Source organism: Dunckerocampus dactyliophorus, chromosome 16, assembly GCF_027744805.1.
Source record: "Dunckerocampus dactyliophorus isolate RoL2022-P2 chromosome 16, RoL_Ddac_1.1, whole genome shotgun sequence".
Lineage (NCBI taxonomy): Eukaryota > Metazoa > Chordata > Actinopteri > Syngnathiformes > Syngnathidae > Dunckerocampus > Dunckerocampus dactyliophorus.
In genome coordinates, this window is record NC_072834.1 from 10,637,013 (window position 1) to 10,658,283 (window position 21,271).

The window sequence follows — 21,271 nt, forward strand, 5'->3', positions numbered from 1 at the left end:
ATTATTTATATCATGTATTTATACTGAAGCCTAAAAACACATGACCTGTATGTACTGTAGTTTACATGTGATTGTCACTGACAGACAACAGTTATCTTAGGAACTGTGGTTTCAGGTGACAATCTGTGAAAAGAACATCTATTCCTGGCGCTGATGAATGCACATTACTGTATGAATATGCGTTTGCAAATGCCCAACATTAGGCTGATATGATCTGTGGAAGGTTTGCCCCCTTCCTGAGCACCTATGTTTGTCACACTTAAATGTTTCAGATCATCAAACTAATTTAAATGTTAGTCAGGGACAACACAACTGAACACAAAATGCAGTTTTAAAATGAAACTTTGTATTTTTAAGGGAGAAAAAAAATCCAAACCTACATGGCCCTGTGTGAAAAAGCAAACACCTTTCCACGTCACATTATTTTACCTTATGAGAGTTACAGTTTTGCACCTCTAGCACGCTATTCATTTTACCTATGGTGCACTATTCTTGACAATTTGAAAATCCAAAACAAAAATGCGTAAATTGAGTATAGGTTGGCAATAAACAATATGGAAAGTGTGTATTGTGTGTTTTATTGATGAAATGTTTGGCTCTTAGAGAAACGGCTCGGCTCACTAAAAAGAGACGGATTTTTTAACTCCTAAATTACTTTTCTTGTTCTTCTTCTTTCTTATCACAATGCGATGGGGCGTCCCTTGCATGAATACGGCTTATTATTAGTAAAAAATTAACATATTTAAGCAAATGTTACGTATTTTTTTGCCTAAATTAAACATTTTCAAGCATAAAAATGGTTAAATGAACTAAAATACAAATACAAGGCATTCAAAATACGCATTCACAGACCTTGATGAAAAGTAGTATTCTACACTGGTCACTAGGTGTCAGTAGTGTTACTGTAATGTTCAGTGAGACACACAAGCATCAGTCCCTGGAATAACAAGTTTGAATTATCTCAAAACAGCCACAACAATCCCTAATGAAAATCCCTAATAAAAACACGGGCTGCTTTTGTGGCCATTACCCACACAAAGCTGAAACTCAACTCTGAACACTGGAAGTTGCTTCCTGTCTGCCTCTCTTTCGGGTGCCCTGTGGAACACATTTATAGCAACACACACAAGCACAAGTCTTATTTATGTCTTAAATGTTTTATTTACTCTTACTATGTCTAATATAAGGAGAAGCGGCATAGAAAATGGATGGATGGAGGGATGGATGTCCACTATACTGGGTAATACCAGAGTAAAAGTGACTGTAGGGGTGTTATTTCATGTCTAGCTGGCTCTAATGTTAAAAATTTTATTTAGAAGGATGTAAACAGGTTTTCTATGTTCTATGAAAATATTTATAAATAAGGAATCCTACTTCACGGAAATTCACTTATTACAGTGGGATCTGGAACCACTAACCGCGATAAACAAGGGATTATTGTGTGTGTAAAATGAATTTCTGATGCAAAAATATAATTATATCCAGCAAAATATAATTATATCAACATAACATTACACAACAAAGAAAAAGCAGCATCCAGGTAACAGTTTTTGCTTTTCTTTACAGAAGATTGGCATTCAGAAACACAAAGTGCCTCAGCTTTTCTTTCCTGCTGCCCATTTTCCTCACCTTTCCAGTTTTCCTGTGTGTGTGTAACCTCTCCCTCCCCTTCAGTGTCGACACATACGGCACCAGACATATTGACCAATCATGTGCAGCTTTAACAGAAAAAAAACAAAGGCTCGTTCACTTCAAAGAGCCGGCTGTAAGAGCAGTTTCCTTCGCGACAGACACACCACGAGTGTATTTGGTCTGTCCTTTGTACCACAGCCTCAGTGTCGTTACAATTGCAGGACTAGAAACGGTCAGCTGACTGGACTTTAAGGACTTTAAGCTCAGAGGGTAGCATCACTTTTCCAGTCGAAACAGGATGCAACCATGACAAGATATGCTGATATATTGGAGGATTTTGTGATAACATAAAAGGGTCATGTTGTTGTCATGTCACGCCCGTAAACTTTACTCCAAAGCAACATTTCACAACATCAGGTGCGATTCTCACTACATAGCATCAGGGAATCGAAATGGTTCTTCATGATGGGCTTCATTGCTGTAAAGTCAAGGATTGTCTTAAAGCCTGTTTAGGAAGTTTATCTGATAGAATAAATACTGACATCAATGGAATTAAATGGCCTGTATACGAGTGAGTAAATCATGGCTGATAAAAAGTCATTTTAAGGGCATAGCATAAAAGTGATTACTGTGCTTCTGATGCAGTTGAAATGCCAAAGGAACAATTTGAATTCATGTTGTTTTTAAATGTAAAGTTTATATAGTAACTTATCGCGGTTGGTTCCAGACCCAACTATGATATGTGAATTTCCGCAAAGTAGGATTCTGTTATGGTGCTGGCACGGGTGTTAGGAGTTTTAGACCCCAAAGCAGAGACAAAGAAGTTCAAGAAAGGAATATAATGGTAGCAAAAGGTGCTCAAAGACGACATAGAACAAAGTCCAAACAAAAGACACCGGGAAGGGCAAAAAGGCAATCACAAACAGATATGGCATGAAGGAGCGGTGCCTGCACAATGCTGGTGAAGGTTTAGCAACAATCAGGCAATGGTCTGACTAGCCAGCACTGCTTAAGAAGAGGCTGATTAGTAATGGGCTGCAGCTGTGCAAGTCAAGGAGCTGCTGAGAGTTCCTCTGCAGAGCTGAAACAAGAAAGCAGAAAGCAGCAAACCAAGCAGAGTGCAAATCATGACAGATTTCTTTATAAAAGGAATTTTTCCGTAGTTATGGCATCGAAAATCTGTTTATGATTTTCTAAGTACGTTTTTTTTTTTACATTGCTAGAGCCCTCTAGACATGACATAACACCCATGTGATGACCTTTACATTCATATTACTCAATATAGTAGATATAATAAAAGAATATATAGTATTTTAGACATAAATAAAACTCTTACTTGTGTGTGTCGCACTAAATCTGTTCCGGACGTGTAGGCGGGAAGTGATGTTGGGGGTTCAGAGTTGATCTTTAGCTGGATTACGGTCACAACAATAGCCTGTTATTATTATTATTATTATGTTATTATTATCTTGCCTGTTGTGAGATCATTTAAACCCACAATAAAAGCCTGTTGTTCCAGCAGCGGTGTGGTGCTTGTCTCACTGAACAAGTACTGACACCTAGTGGAATACTGCAGTCACAATTTGGATGCATCTTCTTAATTTCTTGTATTTTTTTTTTTTTAATATTTGTATTTTTAGTTCATTTAGCCATTTTTATGATTGAAATGCTTAATTTAGGCAAACAATACATACAATTTGCTTATCTATGCTTTTTTTCATTCATTTTTTTTAAACAAATGGGCTGTATTCAAACCTGCAATAAAAGCCTGTTGTTCTGGTGATCAAGTCTGGCGCTTGTGTGTCTCACTGAACATTAAAGTAACATTACTGACACTGGTAACCAGTGTACAAAGCTACATATCAGTGTCTTTTAATGCGTCTTTTAAACGCTTTATACAGTAGACGCCCCTACAACGTAAATAATCCGTTTCAAGAACGTTTATGTTTTAGGGTTTTTACGTTATACGAAGCATAAAATACATGTAAATAGCCTAATCCGTTCCAAGATCTTCCCAAACTCACCCCTTTGGCCCTTCAAAATATTCAAGAAGAGATATCAATGCGTGCGAACTAGTTTAAGGGCGACTACGATGAGGAAGGGAGGTTGAAGGGAGAAGCCTGTCTCTCACACAAACTCACGTACGTGCTGTATAAGTCAGCCAATGAGATGAGAGCGTAGGCCAATGAGAGCGTGAAGCATCAGAAGGCATCACCAAGTGTACTCTGTTACTCATGGAAAATGTTTCCCTCTCTCTGCCGCGCGAGCTTCTGAACTTGCACCGACTTGACGCTTTACGTTATATGGAATTTCTTACGTAATACGATGCAAAAACTTTACCTAAATTCTTTACGTTCAGTGGAATTTACGTAAAAGGAGGTTTACGTTATGCGAGGCACTACTGTATTTATATTTTAGTTCATTTAGCCATTTTTATGATTGAAAATGCTTAATTTAGGTAACATTAGGTAACATTTTCTATCATAATATTTTTTTGTGTAATAACAGCATGATTAATTAGTATATGTTTGAAAAACCCATGATAGAGAAGCTGTAAAATTCGAGCCGCGATGTGGCGAGGGACAACTGCATTCACACACATATCTAGATGTCTTTAAACCTATTCTGCTACAGCTAATATGGGACAAACATACACTACTGGTGATTACACTGGCTGGCATTTGAAATTGAAAATCATAACGGAGGATAGTGGAGACATTCCTTTGAGCCAGTCCCAAATTACCGGTTTTGGATACACACAGAATCAATTTGGGCAAAATGCTTCCTGCTCTCTGTTGTATGGACGCAAAACCCTTTGCAAGTAAGATCAAACTTCTCTCCAGATGTGCGTTCACTGCACGTGTTTGGAAACGTTAACAAATCCTAGAAATCATTGCTACATACAACACCGGAAATAATAATAATTTATTTCATAACAATATGTGTCTGTACGGGAAAAAAATACAATACACTATGCCTTGCACACGGTGTGATTCTAAAATGTCTCTTTTGTATTTATAGGAGGCTTTTATACAGTATTTCACATCCACAATGTGTAGGGATGTTGTCATTTCTTTGTACCTTTCAGAGCAGTGCAGAACAATGTGTTATTATTAGTTCCTTTACACTTTTGGGCCGCCATAGTTACTTCATCGAATTGTATGTGCACGGTTTTGGACTCCCATGATAGACAAGGGGTCAAAGTTATAAAGCATGAGCACACTTGTGTCTGTAACTATTAACAGAGCGACAGGCACAAGGCAAGAAGGCATAAGTAATGTGTCACTATTGCCAATGCAATGACACACATAGCTTTTGACCTCTGTAATAAAATGCAAGACAGCAAGTCTTCTTCGAGACTAATGGCTGATTTTACAAGTTTAAAGTCTAAACTCACGTTTTAAAATATCAGTCTAAAAAAAAAAACGCAACTAATGTGCCATTTTTAAGGTAAAATGTAAATGATATACAATAAACTGGCAAGAGATCACCCCTTTCCTTGTATTATTGAGCTATTATTTATTATTTCAAGTTCAACACCTCTCACTATGATGCCGCTCAGATTTATAAACCACAATCATGATAGAAAATGAATGTTTTGATTTACTTTTTACTTTTGGGGACTCAAAGGCCACCCAAAAACAGTTTAAAAGGACATATCAGGACTGGATGTGATTCTCACAGCTGAAACAACATATTTTTTGTTCTGCTTTGATTTGGTTTGGTGCACCTGCTGCTTTATTCAGCTTGACACCTCACGCTGATCATTACACAAGTGCATGCATTCCTCAAAACTATTTAGCAGGACAAAAGGGCAAACGTTTAGCTATAACATAACAGCTAATATTATGCAGATTTGCACATATTTGCCAGGATAGTTTTCCCAAATAGTCCTCAGTCATCCATGACAGTGAGAGCCAGAACATTTGCTGCAAATGTATTTAGTTTCAGGTATCCCTTTTCCTATTAAAAGCATGACGTTATTAAAAGAATCAATGATAAATAATACATTTGAAGACTATTACCAGTGTGCACACATGCACACATGAAGTAACCAATAAGGAGCAGAGAGTGGGAATGAGCCAAACTAAGGTGCAGTGTCTGCCCACTTTTGCCGCTGGACCTCTCTTTGAGACTTTGCTCCTAAATTGCAAAGGCTCTGCATTATACCTCAGTGTTAAGTGAGTGAGCTGCTAATACCTCGTGCAGCCGCCTCCATAGCATTTTCAATAATCCAAAGTTCAGGGGGAAAAATTCAAGAGCAGATTATTTGCATGAACATGCAGCAGCAACTTTACCTACTTCCTTTTGACTGTTTTGGCCTTTTCAACTATTTTACTTGACTGGATGTTGCTGTGAGTGGTCTGAAGGAAAGGCGTTGGACACTGAGACAGCGTTCCTCTCTATTTCTGCAGGTGAGTGCTTCCCAAATAGGTCAAATGGATCAGTTCCAGGAACCGGGCGGTTGCTTGGGAATACATTTTAAAACATATTCCATCCACATCATAAGTTCCAAGGTCAATCTGTACCTATCACAATTAAGTAGTGTTTAGGTAACATTTTTAACTGTCTTACAAGTGCAAAAAGCAGCTACTCTATTTATAGCACACATCACGCTTTATAACATTCTTATCGGTCATGCAAGTGTAAAAAGAAGTTAACTGCTGCAAAGGAAAGCTTTAAAACCATAAATTGTGTACTTACCATTTTCTTTGATGATGAATGTGCAGCGAGAAGCCTACAAACACCGTACATCACGCTTTATAACATTCTTATCGGTCATGCAAGTGTAAAAAGCAGTAAACCACAGCGTAGGAAAGCTTAAAAAACACAACTTGTGTACTTACCATAACTTTGATGACAAAAGCGCAGGAGGCCGACGTACTTCATGAATCACACGCTACAACATTCTTTACCTGTAAAAATAAGTTCATCGCAGTAAAACGTAAAAGCAATCAATTCTATACTTCACGTTAACGTTGCAGAATGAGGAGCAGGAAGCTTGCAAACTTCACACAGTACATCACACTTTATAACAATCTTTCACTTTAACTGTGCAAGTGTAAAATCAAGTTAATCACTGCATCGTTAAGCATAAAAAAAACAGACTTTGTGCATTTACCAGTAACTTGGACAGTGTATGCAAAAGGACATCATGTATCACTCCTGACATACCTGCAGGTGTAAATATTGAAATGTAAAAAACAATCCAACGTCAGTGATGAGTTGTTTTATTATTATTGTTGACTTATCCATCTTGTACTGAGGCGCCAGGACAGAGACTCATCTATCACTTGCCCACGTTGCAGTGAGTTTCCAGCCCTATGGGTGCCATCGCATTTCTCCCTGTTGCCACCACTGGTATCCTTCTGTGGTAGCATCACAGAAAGCCAAATAAAAGAGCTAATCTTCTAGATACCAACTGAACTGAGCCATGCAAAATGTGTGGAGGCCTCATGCAGCACAACCTCTGGATTATTGTGCGACTTTAGCCGTGTATTTTCCTGAATTTAGTACATCTGCAAATTGTACGTCTTGAGAGATGGCACTGTACAGTGTTTTAGTATAATACTGTTTATGCAACATATAAACAGGTTTTATATGAAAGTTTGCCTGTATTCCTAAATATTTTCACAGGTGCTCTGGGGAATGTTCATCAGTGCCAACAACATAACGAGGAATGCTGCTGGATCTTAACAACTAGACCTCCTGGTGCAACTTGTGGAGCCCTGTAAAAGTAGAATTGATTAATTATTTTTTTTTTAAATGGGGTTCGGTGACCTCCTGGAGCAGGTGGGCAGCACGGGCCGCTTCCAGATCCTGCATGTGACCCTGCTATGTATTCCGGTGCTGCTGATGGCCAGTCACAACCTGCTACAGAACTTTGTGGCAGCCGTGCCTCCTCACTACTGCAGTGCGCACACAAACCTCTCTCAATACCAGCTCAGCCCACAGGAAGTGCTGACAATCACAGTGCCGCTGGACCAAGCGGGCAAGCATCAGCGTTGTCGACGCTACGTTGCTCCACAGTGGCACCTTCTGGGCAGGAACGGCACCTTAAAATCACAGGAGCAGGAAGAATTTGATGCTGACGTTGGCTTGCAGGGATGTACTGATGGATGGTCCTATAACATGACAGAGATGAGCTCCACTATCATAACTGAGGTACGGCTACATTTCTTGGCTGGACTGGATGTTTTGTCTCAGTTCCAGTGGGGGTTTAAAAGTTGTGTTATGTTGCGTGTTCAGTGGGATTTGGTATGTGATCTGCGCTCTTTGAAGCAAATGGGCCAAACCATCTACATGGGTGGTGTTCTTGTGGGAGCCATTTTCTTGGGAAGTCCTGCAGACAAGTAAACATGACTCTTAAGTTATTATCGTACCATGATACAAGAAACAGCAGCTTGCTGACATATGATGGTGAGCTATGCTGACTCTCGATGTTAGATTTGGCCGCCGCATCCTGCTGCTTATTTCTCACCTGCTGATGGCGGTGTCTGGGACGTGTGCTGCTTTCTCCACATCCTTCCCCATCTTCTGCCTGTGCCGCTTTGGTTGCGGAATGGCTCTGTCGGGCCTGGGTCTCAACACCTTCTCACTCAGTAAGTTTGGCTTTGAAAAATACGAGCTGAAATTAGAATACGTCATCTGACATAAAATGATTTACTTTTCTTCGAAAAAGTTGTGGAGTGGATCCCCACCCGTGTGCGGACTGCAGTGGGGACTCTCACAGGTTACTGTTACACGTTGGGACAGTTAATCCTGGCGCTCGTTGCTTACTTTGTTCGGGACTGGAGGTGGTTGACCTTGGCTGTGTCTTCGCCCTTCTACGTCTTCTTCATCTATGCATGGTGAGCCATATAGAGTTAAGCATATGAGAAACCTGCAAATATTCAGTGAACAACACAATATTATGTACTTTATTATGTACGCAGTAAACAGTATTTAAAACTGCGCTGCATCATACAGGTACTGTATGTCTATTGTCTGTTTAATTTCCCTACATATGAATTTAAGTCCGGGGATACACTTCCCAATCAAATAATTGATCAAACGGGGGTAGGAAAGATCCCAAAGTTCTTCATTTTACAGAAGTCCCTCGCTATATCGCGGTTTGAGCATCGCTCCGTCACTCTATCGCGTTTTTTCAAACGTTAATTAATCAATAAAATTAATTTTTTGGTTGACTAGGCCTATTATTAGTCAAAAATATACATATTTAAGCATATTTTTGCCCAGATTAAGCATTTTCAAGCATAAAAGTGGCTAAATTCACTAAAATGCAAACATAGTTTAAGCCATAAAGACCACAAGTTGTGAATGTAGTATTCTACACTGGTCACTGGGTGTCAGTAATTGTTCGGTGAGACCCCCACCAAAGCACCAGACTTGAACAAATGGCTTTTATTGCAGGTTTAAATTATCTCACGACAGGCACAATAATAATAATAATAATAATAATAATAATAATACTTCTACTCCCCTACAAGGTAAGATGTCTTCCATCCATCCATCTTCTGTGCTGCTTATCCTCACTAGGGTCGCGGGGTATGCTGTAGCCTATGCCAGCTGACTTCGGGCGGCGAGCCAATCACAGGTCACATATAGACAAACATATAGACACATACAGTATAGACAAACATATAGACACATATAGACAAACAACCATTCACACTCACATTCAGTGTGAACGGGGGGGGGCACAGGAGTCATGCATAAAGCAGGGAACAATCTGGCAAATGAGTAACACACAGGCACATCTAAACTCGTCCCAGGATAATTGGTTGCAGGTGTAACCAGGTGACTCCTCCCAGGCCGGACGTGTGCTGCAATAAAGCACATATAGGTGGCAGCAGAGCAGCACTACAGAACATGACAATAACTATGAAAATGTTCCATTTATACCAGGGCTGCAACAAAATGTAGTTTGTGCTGTAGTTCGATATTTTTTTTCAACACAAAAAATAAATTACCGTTAATTTTTAATTCGAATTTTATTGAAATTTGCTAACATTTTTAGCATTTTTCGGAATGTTTAGCATGGTGTGAATGTGGGAGGCGGAGCTCAGTGGCTCTGTGCTTGACGATGCAACCTAAGACAGAGTAGCTGATCGCAGATACGCTGAGCTTTCAGGGCAGAGCGCCGTCAGAAGTTGATCAAATAAATATGAAAGTGCGTATTGTTCGATACGGGGGTCACAGTTTGGTACGAATGTGTATTGAACGGTGCGATACAGATACACGTATTGTTACACCCCTAATTTATACAGAAGAATTTATACTTAACCTATTGCAGTCAAGTCTGGAACCAATTAGCCATGATAAAGGAGGGATTACTGTACCATCCATCCATCTATTTTCTATCCTGCTTGTCCTCATTAGGGTCGCTGGAGGGATTACTGTACTTGATAATCAATCTGAAATAAGAGCATTTTGACATTTCTATCCTTTCAACCTCTGAGGTAACAGTTTGGGGACAGCACTGCAGGAGAGTTACTCAACTTGCGGCCCGCGGGAACCAAACCTGGAGCATGAATGACATCAAACTGAGCCTGATAAATAAGTAGAAGCACTAACAAATTCTCACACAGGTGGTTTCATGAATCTTCAAGATGGCTGGTCATCAGCAACAAGTATGACCAGGCCATCAAGAACCTAAAAAGTGTGGCAAAAATGAACGGACGTCACGAAGAAGGAGACAAAATTGACATTCAAGTAGGAGAAACTCTACTGTTTTTCTTTTGTTGGACATTTAAAATGAATTTCAGTATGGATTTTTTTTTCGTTGATTTTAGATGCTGCAGGAGTCAATGAAGAAAGAGATGTCATGCTCACAGGGAACCTACACAGTCTTGGATCTGTTCCGCACTCCCACCATGAGGAAGATGACAGTCTGCCTCAGTGCTGTCTGGTAATTCAAGCACTTTACATGACTTTATATAAAATTCAAGCCTTATTTGTCATGCAAAATTAAAAATTCAGTCATTTCAAGCACCCGTAGGTAACCCTGAACTCTCTTCTTTACTTCCACAGGCTGTCAACAAGCTTTGCCTACTATGGGCTATCTATGGATCTCCAGAAATTTGGGGTGGATATCTACTTAATCCAAGTGATCTTTGGCGCCGTGGACTTTCCTGCCAAGGTTGTCATAACCGTGTCCATGAGTTTTATAGGACGACGTCCATCCCAAAGTGGTGCATTAATCATTGCAGGAGTCACCATATTGGCCAACCTGCTGGTACCTTATGGTATGGAACACACTGCATGCGAGCATGACGAGTCCAACACAAAGATGCCCATACAAGGAAAACAAGCAAAATGGTGGAAAGGCAGTGTGACCTCAGGCTCAGAGCTAAATATACTTGTAATTCACATTCAAAGCCAACTGTTACTGTGACGGTTTTCCAGTTGAAAGGATTCAGTGACATGCTAACTTAACCAGCCTAGGGAACCTCACTCTACTCACTTTGTACTAGTCTATTGTAGGTATACTGTACATGATTCTGTATAGTATTCTTTTCGTTCAGTATGGTTGATTGATTGGCTGAGAGAAATGCTTCTACTAACATATAGCGAGGGTGTGGAATTTATTTTAAGTTACCAAATATGGTTCCATATAGAGATGGGCATCATAATCGATTCATTGATCAGCAAGAATTCAAAAGATGTTGTGAGTTGAAGCAAATAAGGCAAAATTGAGTGAAATACAGCAGAGGTGCTGTTGAGTTGAGTCTGAAATGAGATTGCAGTCTCAATGAAGGACGTGAGCTGTGTGAGCTACATGCACGTAGACCAGGGGTGTCCAAACTTTTTTCATCGCGGGTCGCATACTGAAAAATGAAAGGGTGGAAGAGTTGTTTTTACATTTTGTACACCAACCCATGTAGATGTGCTAAGACGTTATATACATTTCAAGAAAAAGAAACAGCCTGCATCTCAGCTTTGCCGTAAAGGTTAAAAAGGTGTTTTATTTGTGTGAACTTTTTCGCCTGATTTCAAATTTTTTGTTTGTTTTTTCATTTCTATTGTTTTTTCCCCAGATATTTCAACATTCACGGTTTCTTGTAATGTTATGCTTTTAGTCCAATAGCATTTTGACTTTACACTCGTAATATTATAACTTTTTTGCCAACCTAATTTTCCCCAATTGCAATTTTATTCTGTTTTGTTTGTTTCACATAACATGACAACTTTAGAAAATAACATATTGTTCTTTAATATTTACATTTTAAATTACATGTAATTATATGTTTTTTTTCTCTTAATATCACAAACTTATTCTCATAAAATTGCAACCTTTTTCTAGTAATATTATGACTTTATTCTCCTAATATTTAAACTTTATTTTTGTAAAATTACTTCATTTTTTTTGTCCATTTTTGCTTTTTTTTTTTTTTTTTAAAAAGATTTCTTGATTAATTGTATTTTCAGAATGTGCCGCGGGTCACAAATGTCCCCCGGGCCGCACTTTGGACACCCTTGATGTAGACGTACGGTCTGATGAGAACTCCTCAGGGCAGCATTATTAGCTCAAAACAGCACTGGCATTGAAACAGGAGTTTAGAACAATCAAATAGAGAGTGTCCGTCCCATCTTAAATAATCAATAATCACTTTTTTTCTTATGCAAATGGACAGTTAAACAATATCTTTTTTCCTGTCTTCTAGTTTTGATTCCGACATTCAGATTTGAGTGAAGTGCTAGGGGTGTCCTGATTCGATACTGATATCGGATAACAATGAGCATCGGATTATATCAGCCTGCATCTAAAATATCTGATGTAAGCACGTCGATCTATTCCAAAGCTTCCGCTTCAGTGCTTCAGCACTTCTATCCAGCAGGGTCGGATCTAGCATGCATGATCACAATAGTGCTAAGGAAGTAGCAAGGAGCAGGACCGATGTTGGCTATGAGGCTGCACCCCTCGCCGTAGTCCGAAGAAGACGTTGCAGGCGAGTGCAAAACCCGCCATGCACCAGTCCAACGCGGTGGCGCAGAACCGGGGAAGTTTAACACGAACAACCCCACTGTGCATTCAAAGCTCACAAGAAACACACCTACGGTATTGTATCGGAAGTGAAAAAAAAGTTGACACCCCTATCTATTGCATTACCTATGAGACAAACGTTCCAAAAAAATGTAAATCCACCAAAAGAAAACACATATGCAATGTCCATTTCTAATAGTGGTAATACTGTGTGTATTTCTAACAAGGGGGGAAATGTCCTGACTCTCATTGCACTCATGCACAGACCAACAGATGGTGCGCACCTCTCTGGCTGTGGTTGGCAAAGGCTGCCTCGCTGCTTCCTTCAATTGCTGTTACCTTTACGCTGGAGAGCTCTTCCCCACCATAATTCGGTAAGTCAAATTCTAGTTTGCTGAGAGAAAATGTTGTTTACATTATTGCACAAAGTATGCCTGAACTTAAGCTCATTAAGGCAATCACAACCCCAGTTGAGGACTTTTCTCCTTGACTATGTGAGCCGGATAATCAGACTGACAGGCCACTCTGACTGCTTACATAATGTCTCAAATTACATTATGTCTCACTCGGAATATAAAATGGCTCCAACACGCAGACTCTAACTCCTTGTGGAAAACTGCAATCAGTATCTATTATTTCAATACGGTATACAAATTGTTTGCAATCTAGTGCAACGGAACAGGGTGTGGGGTGTGTGCCGCTACAGGTTAAAGGTCAAATAATGAGATAAAGATTAACTTGGCAAAAGATTCCCTTTATGGCCGAGGTGGCGAGGGTTGAACAAAGAGGGGTTGGATACAACGACTTTGCCTCTTGACAGGTCTTTTGTTGTACTGCTTTCCTTACTGATACAATACCGAGTAAAAGAGCGCTTGGTATCACAGATACTAATACTGATACTGAATAAGTAATACACCATCACAATCATTTGTAATAAAACACCATCATTACTTTTTGTGCTAAAATAGATGCATTTTGTTACTTTTTTCCTGATGAGTTATGCAGGTACAGTAATCCCTCGTTTATCGTGGGTAACTGGTTCCAGACCTGACCCTGGTAAGTGAATTTCTGCAAAGCAGGATCCCTTATTACCTCTGCCAAGCGCAAGCTCAGCGCGGAGGTTCTGTTTTTATCTGTTTGCGTTCAAAATAACTTGAAGAGCTCTAAATGGATTTGGATGAAATGAATTGTCGGGAATGGGATGTGGAAGAACTGATTCAATTTTGGGGGTGGTCCGGATCACCGTCTGGATCCAGGAATCTTTTTAAAGGATTCTTTAAACATTGCGAGACATGTTCTGCATTCGTGCGTATAACTCCACAAAAAATGGTCAGAGCACTTGGAAAAAAAATTACAGGACAAGTTTCCAACAGGGTCGACAAAATATCAAAGACTGTTCAAAAAATGTAGGATTATTATTTGGGTGTGAATCACAATATGGGGGGGAGCTGTGGCGCTTGGCGGAGGTCTGCGCTCTCATTTGCATTTCTAGTTTAGAAATGGAATATTTGTCACGTGCGGCCACAGCCAATGTGCAGAATCCCAGATTGCAGAGGCAAGTCAAGTCTGTGTAACAAAAGTTTATTAAACAAAAGGTGACTCACAAGGAGGAAAAATACCAAAACACAAAAAAGGCAAAAGTACAACAAAAACCACCGGGCCGAACCGCGGGGAAAAACACCACAAAAACACTAAAGTCCCCGCTAGACACAAAAATAGCAGGGAAGAAACTAGAAAATAACGAGTGCACGGCGGTAACAATAAGGCTGGCGAAAGTTACAGGGAACAAAACAAAAAAAATCACTGCTGAAAACCAAGCGGGAAAATTATGCTAAGAGAAAAACAAAAGACGCTGCTGAAAACCTAGCAAGAGATACACGGGCCACAGTACAACAAAAGTAATACCACTGCTGGAATAGCCAATCAGGGACGCAGCACTCACGAGAGACGCGGGAGGACCACAAAGTAAGCTGACGCGTAAACACAAGGCAAGGGTGAGCGTGAATGAGGAGAGAAGCAGGGAACGATCTGGCAACGAGTAGGCATGACAGTGCTGCTAAAGTATGGGTAAATTGGCTGCAGGTGTGTTCAGGTGACTCCTCCCAGGCAGGTAGTGTGCTCCAACAAGAAACAGAGAGGCGGCAGCAGAGCAGCACTACAGATCATGACAATATTTTCGTAGTTAGAGCATTAAAAACCTGTGTATGACCTTGTAAATACAGTATTTAACATCATTAGAGCCCTCTAGACACAAAATAACAGCCCTATAATCACCTTTACACTCCTATCACCCAATAAAATAGACGGAATAAGAGTAAATAAGCAATTTAAGACATGAATAAGTCTGGTCCGATGCTAGAGAACCTGAGTGGGGGACCGACAGGAAGTAACGATGGCATTCAGAGTTGAGTTTTAGCTTGGCGTGGGTTACTGCAGTAACAGTAGTTCATGTTTTTAGTAAGGATTTTTAGTTAGGATTATTCTGCCTGTTCCAGTGATGGAGTATGGTGTTTGCGTGTCTCACCGAACATTACTGACACCTAGTGACCAGTGTAGAGTACTACATATTCACAGTGTCTTTGAATGCATCTTGTGAATGCCTTATATTTGTATTTTAGTACAGTTAGCCCTTAAAAACACTAAATACAAGAATGAAATGAATCTGTCATAAAAAAAGAGAACGATTCCTTACTTTTATCCCTGTGCTTGTCGTGTCTCGTCTCGTTACAAGGAGTGAGAAACGGGCTAAGTGAGCGAAGGAAGTCTCAATAGTGAGACCATTACACTGCTTATGCTGTTATCACAGTCCATTTCATAGGAGCAGATCCTTTCACAGAGATGCACATGATTCATTATTATACTACCAGTCCCAGAAAACCAGAAACTTTGGATCTATTTTGCTATTGATCATCAATAGTGGCCATATTATTAGGTGCCAACTGCACAGTAAAATGAGATCCAGCACAAAAACTGTATCAAAACATCTGCCTTTACACATAATAATGCTCAATTTTGATTACAGTACAGACATGTGACCCTAAAGTTACAGGGTTTTGTTGACCATTTTGAGCTACGTGAGAAATTTCAAGTGAATTCGATATATGGGGTCAAACCTTGGGGTTTAAAAACAGCGCCACCGGGTGATGTATTTGTTAGAAAAATAACAGCACAGGCAACGCAGCGGGGGTGCATGTTTTGACACATTTTCACCCTTTGTTGTCACATCAGCTTACACAAACAAATACATCACAGCCTATTACGGCAATCCCCAGATACCATGCAGCTTTAAAAGTGCAATATTTTGGAACCAGAAAGTGTTTAAATTGAGGAAAACAATGGCTTACCCATGCCTAAATATACCACATTTACTTCTTTAAGTTCAGTTCCAATGAGCAATGGCTCTCCTAGGAGGAACCATATTGGCTAACTTATGGCCCCTTTTACAATTCCTGTTAACACTCTGATTTTTACAGCTTTTTCTGGGTTGCTCGTTGAAATAAACGGCGCTGACAAAGAGTAAATCCAATACAATATTGGATAATAATGTCATAATGCCATCAGATGAGAGAAAACTGTGAACGTCGTACGTCCAATAAACAGCCCTGATAATAACCACGTTAAGTGGATGCGTTTCTACCTCAGCCAGAATGGAATGGGCTGGGTGTCAATGACGGCCCGCGTCGGAGCGATGGTGGCCCCCATGGTGCTTCTGAGTGGCGACTACACACCTTGGTTGCCCGGTTTGATTTACGGAGGAGCTCCCATCATTAGTGGCGTGGCTGCCATATTCCTTCCAGAGACGCTCGGATCGCCACTTCCTGACACGATACAAGACGTGGAGGACAGGTAAGTGGACTTTGTTATTTCACTTGACAAAAACACCTGCAAAGTTCATCTTAATGCGTTTACGTGTTGTCAGGGGTTCCGGGAGAAGCTGCGAAACATCACCAAAGGAAGCAGTCATTCTGCAAGACACCCAGGAAAATCTCCTGAAGCAAGTTGCCTGAAGGCATCATGATGTTGTATACTGGATTAGATTGCATGTTAATGGAATTCTTGTTTTACTGCTGTGATAAATAGAGGTGTGGCAAAGCCCCCTTTCTGATTCCTTGTTTCTTTGCATGTTTGTCACACTAAATGTTTCAGATCATCAAACTAATTGCAGTTTTTAAATGAAACTTTTTATTATTAAAAGGAGAAAAAAAATCCAAACCAACATGGCCCTGTGTGAAAAAGTGATTGTCCCCTAAACCTAATAACTGGTCGGGCCACCCTTAGCAGCAACAACTGCAATCCTGCGTTTGCAATTAGACTTGCAATTAGTACTCTTACAGCGCTGTGGAGGAATTCTGGGCTGCTCATCTTTGCAGAATTGTTGTAATTCAGCCACATTGGGGAGTTTACCAGCATGAAGCGCCTTTTTAAGGTCATGCCACAGCATCTCGATAGGATTCAAGTCAGGACTTTGACGAGGCCACTCCAAAGTCTTCATTTTGTTCTTCTTCAGCCATTCAGAGGTGGAATTGCTGGTTTGTTTTGGATCATTGTCCTGCTGCAGAACCCAAGTTGGTTTCAACTTGAAGTCTTGAACAGGTGGGTGGACATTCTCCTTCAGGATTTTTTGGCAGGCAGCAGAATTCATGGTTCCATTTATAACAGCAAGTCTTCCAGGTCTTGAAGAAGCAAAACAGCCCCAGACCATCACACTACCACCACCATATTTTACTGTTGGTATGATGTTCTTTCTGAAATGCAGCGTTACTTTCACGGCAGATGTAATGGGACACACACACCTTCCAAAAATGTTTTTCTCATCAGACCTCAGGGTATTTTCCCAAAGGTCTTTGGGATCATCAAGATGTTTTCTGGCAAAATGTTTTCGCCAGTTGTGGTAAATGGCTCTCACTGTGGTTCGCTGGAGTCCCACAATCTTAGAAATTTCTTTATAACCTTTTCTAGACTGATAGACTCAATTAATCTCAGTTACGTTTTAACGGGGGGGACAATTGCTTTTTCACACAAGGCCATGTAGATTTTTTTCTTCCTTAATAATAAAAAGTTTCATTTAAAAACTGCATTTTATGTTCAATTGTGTTGTCATTGACTAATATTCAAATTAGTTTGATGATCTGAAACATTTAAGTGTGACAAACATGCAAAAAACTAAGAACTCAAGAAGGGGCAAACACTTTCACATCCCTGTAAATAAGAGTTTCTTTTCCTGAGTCACAGCTGGAACATTGAAACTATGATGCTAGTTTTAGAAAGGTCAACACGATGAAGACAATCAATGTTGTTATGGACTCACAATGTTTTGTATTTAAAAAAAAAAAAAAATCAAAAGGAAGTTCTTTATACCATAAAATACTCCTGCAGCCTAAATGTCTATGGTCTCTTGAACGATTAACATTTTGGTTGTACATTGGTAAAGCTCACTCCCTGCACCTTGAAAGTCGAGTTGACAGTCTGGGCGTTAAGCTAGAACTCGACTCTCATTTTGAAGGCCCTTTGTTTGAACCCACAGCAGACGGCCGGGGCTGGCTGACTGAAGTGGGTTACTCCCACAAATTTGCGGATTTTATTTTTTCCACAGAAAACAAATCGCATTACCCCAAAGATGATGATCGGAAATCGGACAACGTATTTATGAAGAGTGCTATTGGCCAGGGTCGCCATGAGATAATTCCAAGGGTAATGTTCTAATAGGTAATGTTCCATTAAACAACAACACACAAGTGTTTGGAGGTCATGACATAAATAGTAAAATGACAATAGACACTTGAGAAAATGAGTACGTACCCGATGGACACAACATCTACTTCCCAGTGGGACAAAAACGAGCTCTTTGTTTTAAAAACAAAATGCCGCCGTGGTAAAAAGTCACATTTGGAGTCCGAAGACTTTGCATGGATTGGGGTCGCCTGTGGCAAGTTGTCTAACAGAAACCATTGAGGTTTTACAGACCAGTCTTGATTCTCGCGGCAATACGGGACAAAGCGTGTTCCTTGTCGGCTCAGTGTGGGTGTTGGCAACCCTACGTGACACAGCACACATGCACATTCACGTCACGTTTGTGTTGAATTGACATGTCGCGGCCGCACGGCATATGCCGATCACGTTTTTGTTACGGAAATCAGTCGATATTAATCTGTGGCCGATCCATCGGTGTCACGCCACAAACTTGGTTGGACCCAAAAATGCAGAGAAGCAGGGCGGTGTCAATAAAGTAGTCTTTTAACGTCCTGCACAGCAGACCTCAGCAGCCAAGAAGGAAAAATGTAACAACAAAAATCTATGGTGCAGGACTCACAGAGTAAATTAAAACTAAAAAACTAAAAATAAATCCTACGGAACTCTACAAAGGAAGGCTGACTGGGAGAAGCTACGGAACTGGCAGCAAGGCAACCATGCATGACAGCATATCTGCTGTAACCATTCAAGATGAAGCAGACCAGCAGGAATCAGTCTGGGAAGATAAAGAGCAATCAAACAACGCCTTGTGATTATAAAGGGGTAACGCTGATATGGAACACCTGTGGCTCGTTCGGTAGCTCCACCCATCATGGTAGCCCAAGTTCTAGAATGAGAAAAACACAATGAGCAAGGGAGGAGAAACAGACAAACCAATAAAGTTCCTACCTGCAGAGCGTGACAATCGGAGGATCCCCACGTAAGATCTACATCAAATATACATGCAGTCATGGAAAAAATGATTAGATCCCCCTTGTTTCTTCAGTTTCTTGTTTATTTTAATGGTGCAAAGAAATGTGAATGATGACTAAACTACTGATGACAACAAAAACAGCTCCTAAGAGAGTAAGAGCTGGTATCGAGCTATTTCCATTGTTTTCTTGATAAGAACTCAAATCATTTGAGTTCTTCCATCAATAGCTATGCCAGTGCACTGCCAAAAAATGTAACTCTTGTCAGCTATTTTTGTTGTCATCATTACATTTGTCTGAAAGCTGCATAATGCAACCCGACCCCTGACAGCGACGGAGCTTGGACACGTTCCTCTGTTGCCTGGCAACACCTCGCATTCCTGGAGAAACACGCGTGGGTGTCCAAAGTGTGGCCTAGGGGTCATCTGTGGAAAAATTAAAAAGAAGAATTAAATAAACCAAAACTCAGCAGAAGTAGTAAAATAGAGCATCCATCCATCCATTCTCTATGCCGCTTGTCCTCACTAGGGTCGAGGGGGTGTGCTGGAGCCTATCCCAGCTGACTTTGGGCGGGAGGCGGGGCACCCTGGACTGGTTGTCAGCTAATTGCAGGGTACAAATAGACAAACAACCAATTATGAGATAAAAAGTCATAATTAGGAGATAAAAAGGTTTTATCTCATAATTTTTTTTATCTCAAAATTATGAGATTAAAAAGTCATAAGTATGACACAGGAATAACAAATTGTCAAAATTATGTGATAAAAGTCATAATTAGGAGATAAAACAAAAATGATGAGATAAAAAGTCTAAATTATGAGATACGGGTCGGAATTTTGAGATTAAAAAGTCATAATGATGAGATAAAACGTCAACATTATGAGATTAAAAAGTCATAATTATGAGATAAAAAGTCGAAATTATGATATAAAAAGTCATAATTATGAGATAATAGTCATAATTCTGAGATAAAAAGTCGAAATTATGATATAAAAAGTCATAATTATGAGATAATAGTCATAATTCTGAGATAAAAAGTCAAAATTATGATATAAAAACTCCTAATTATGAGATAATAAAGTCATAATTCTGAGATAAAAAGTAAAAATTATAAGATAAAAAGACATAATTATGAAATAAGAAGTCACAATAATGAGACTCAAACCGCACGGCCATGTGCTGAAGGCGCCAGTGAGGAAGGCGGCACATGCGTAGTTTGGATCTCATAGTAGTTTCATGCGAAAAAAGAAAGGACATAGTCTAACGTGGAGGCCTTGAAGTGGCAGTTCCTTTCTTGCTGCCCCCCTCCAGGGGCACTGCCAGGAATTCTTGCCCCCCCCCCTCCGGGCAGCTGTTGCCAACACATCTCGAGACCCTTAACTGACCCACCAAGAGCTTTACATAACTCCAACTCTGAAGGTGTGCAAATGTCTGCTTTCTGATTGTTCAACACGACCAGTGTAATATTTACTGCTAGTGAGTTGTCCATGCAATAGTCTGCATAGTCACTATTTTACAGTCGCACTGTTATTTTTATTGTACAATTCCAAAATGTTTTTAACATTAATGAAAGACTACCTACCTACCTACGTATATATACAGTATATGTGTGTGTGTGTGGATGAAATGTTGGCTAAAAAGGAGCGAGATGACACACCATGCTGACACTCTTCTAGCCTATTTCATTGTGGACGTTAAGATAACAGGTTCATTTCCATTTCCTTCCGCAATCCGTACCGGAAATGCAATCAGTTCTGCGCCTGCGCGAGACCTACGTCACTTCCTACGTCCGCAAATTTTTACGACAGCGCTTCTGCGACATCACGTGCTGTGGTAGTTGTTATTTTTTAAATGTATGAACATAAACGGTCAATAACCATACTTGATACATGTGATATATCGGGGGGGGGGGGGGGGGGGGGGTTATTTGATTAGTGACTCTTATTAACAGACTTTGTTAGCATGCGGATGTTTCCTATGTCTTTTTCTG

The 21,271-nt window shown here is 40.1% G+C and overlaps 1 protein-coding gene across 1 annotated transcript; it reads left to right on the top strand.

Annotated features, from left to right (window-relative positions):
* The first annotated feature begins 5,721 nt into the window (after positions 1-5,721).
* slc22a6l (solute carrier family 22 member 6, like) lies at positions 5,722-18,060 on the top strand. Its single transcript, XM_054756101.1, has 11 exons — positions 5,722-6,047; positions 7,270-7,797; positions 7,882-7,985; positions 8,080-8,234; positions 8,315-8,483; positions 10,224-10,347; positions 10,428-10,543; positions 10,666-10,880; positions 12,885-12,993; positions 16,262-16,465; positions 16,539-18,060. Exons 2-11 carry the CDS (start codon positions 7,399-7,401, stop codon positions 16,624-16,626), a joined length of 1,683 nt encoding a protein of 560 aa, XP_054612076.1. The 5' UTR covers positions 5,722-6,047; positions 7,270-7,398; the 3' UTR covers positions 16,627-18,060.
* The last annotated feature ends 3,211 nt before the right edge of the window (positions 18,061-21,271 follow it).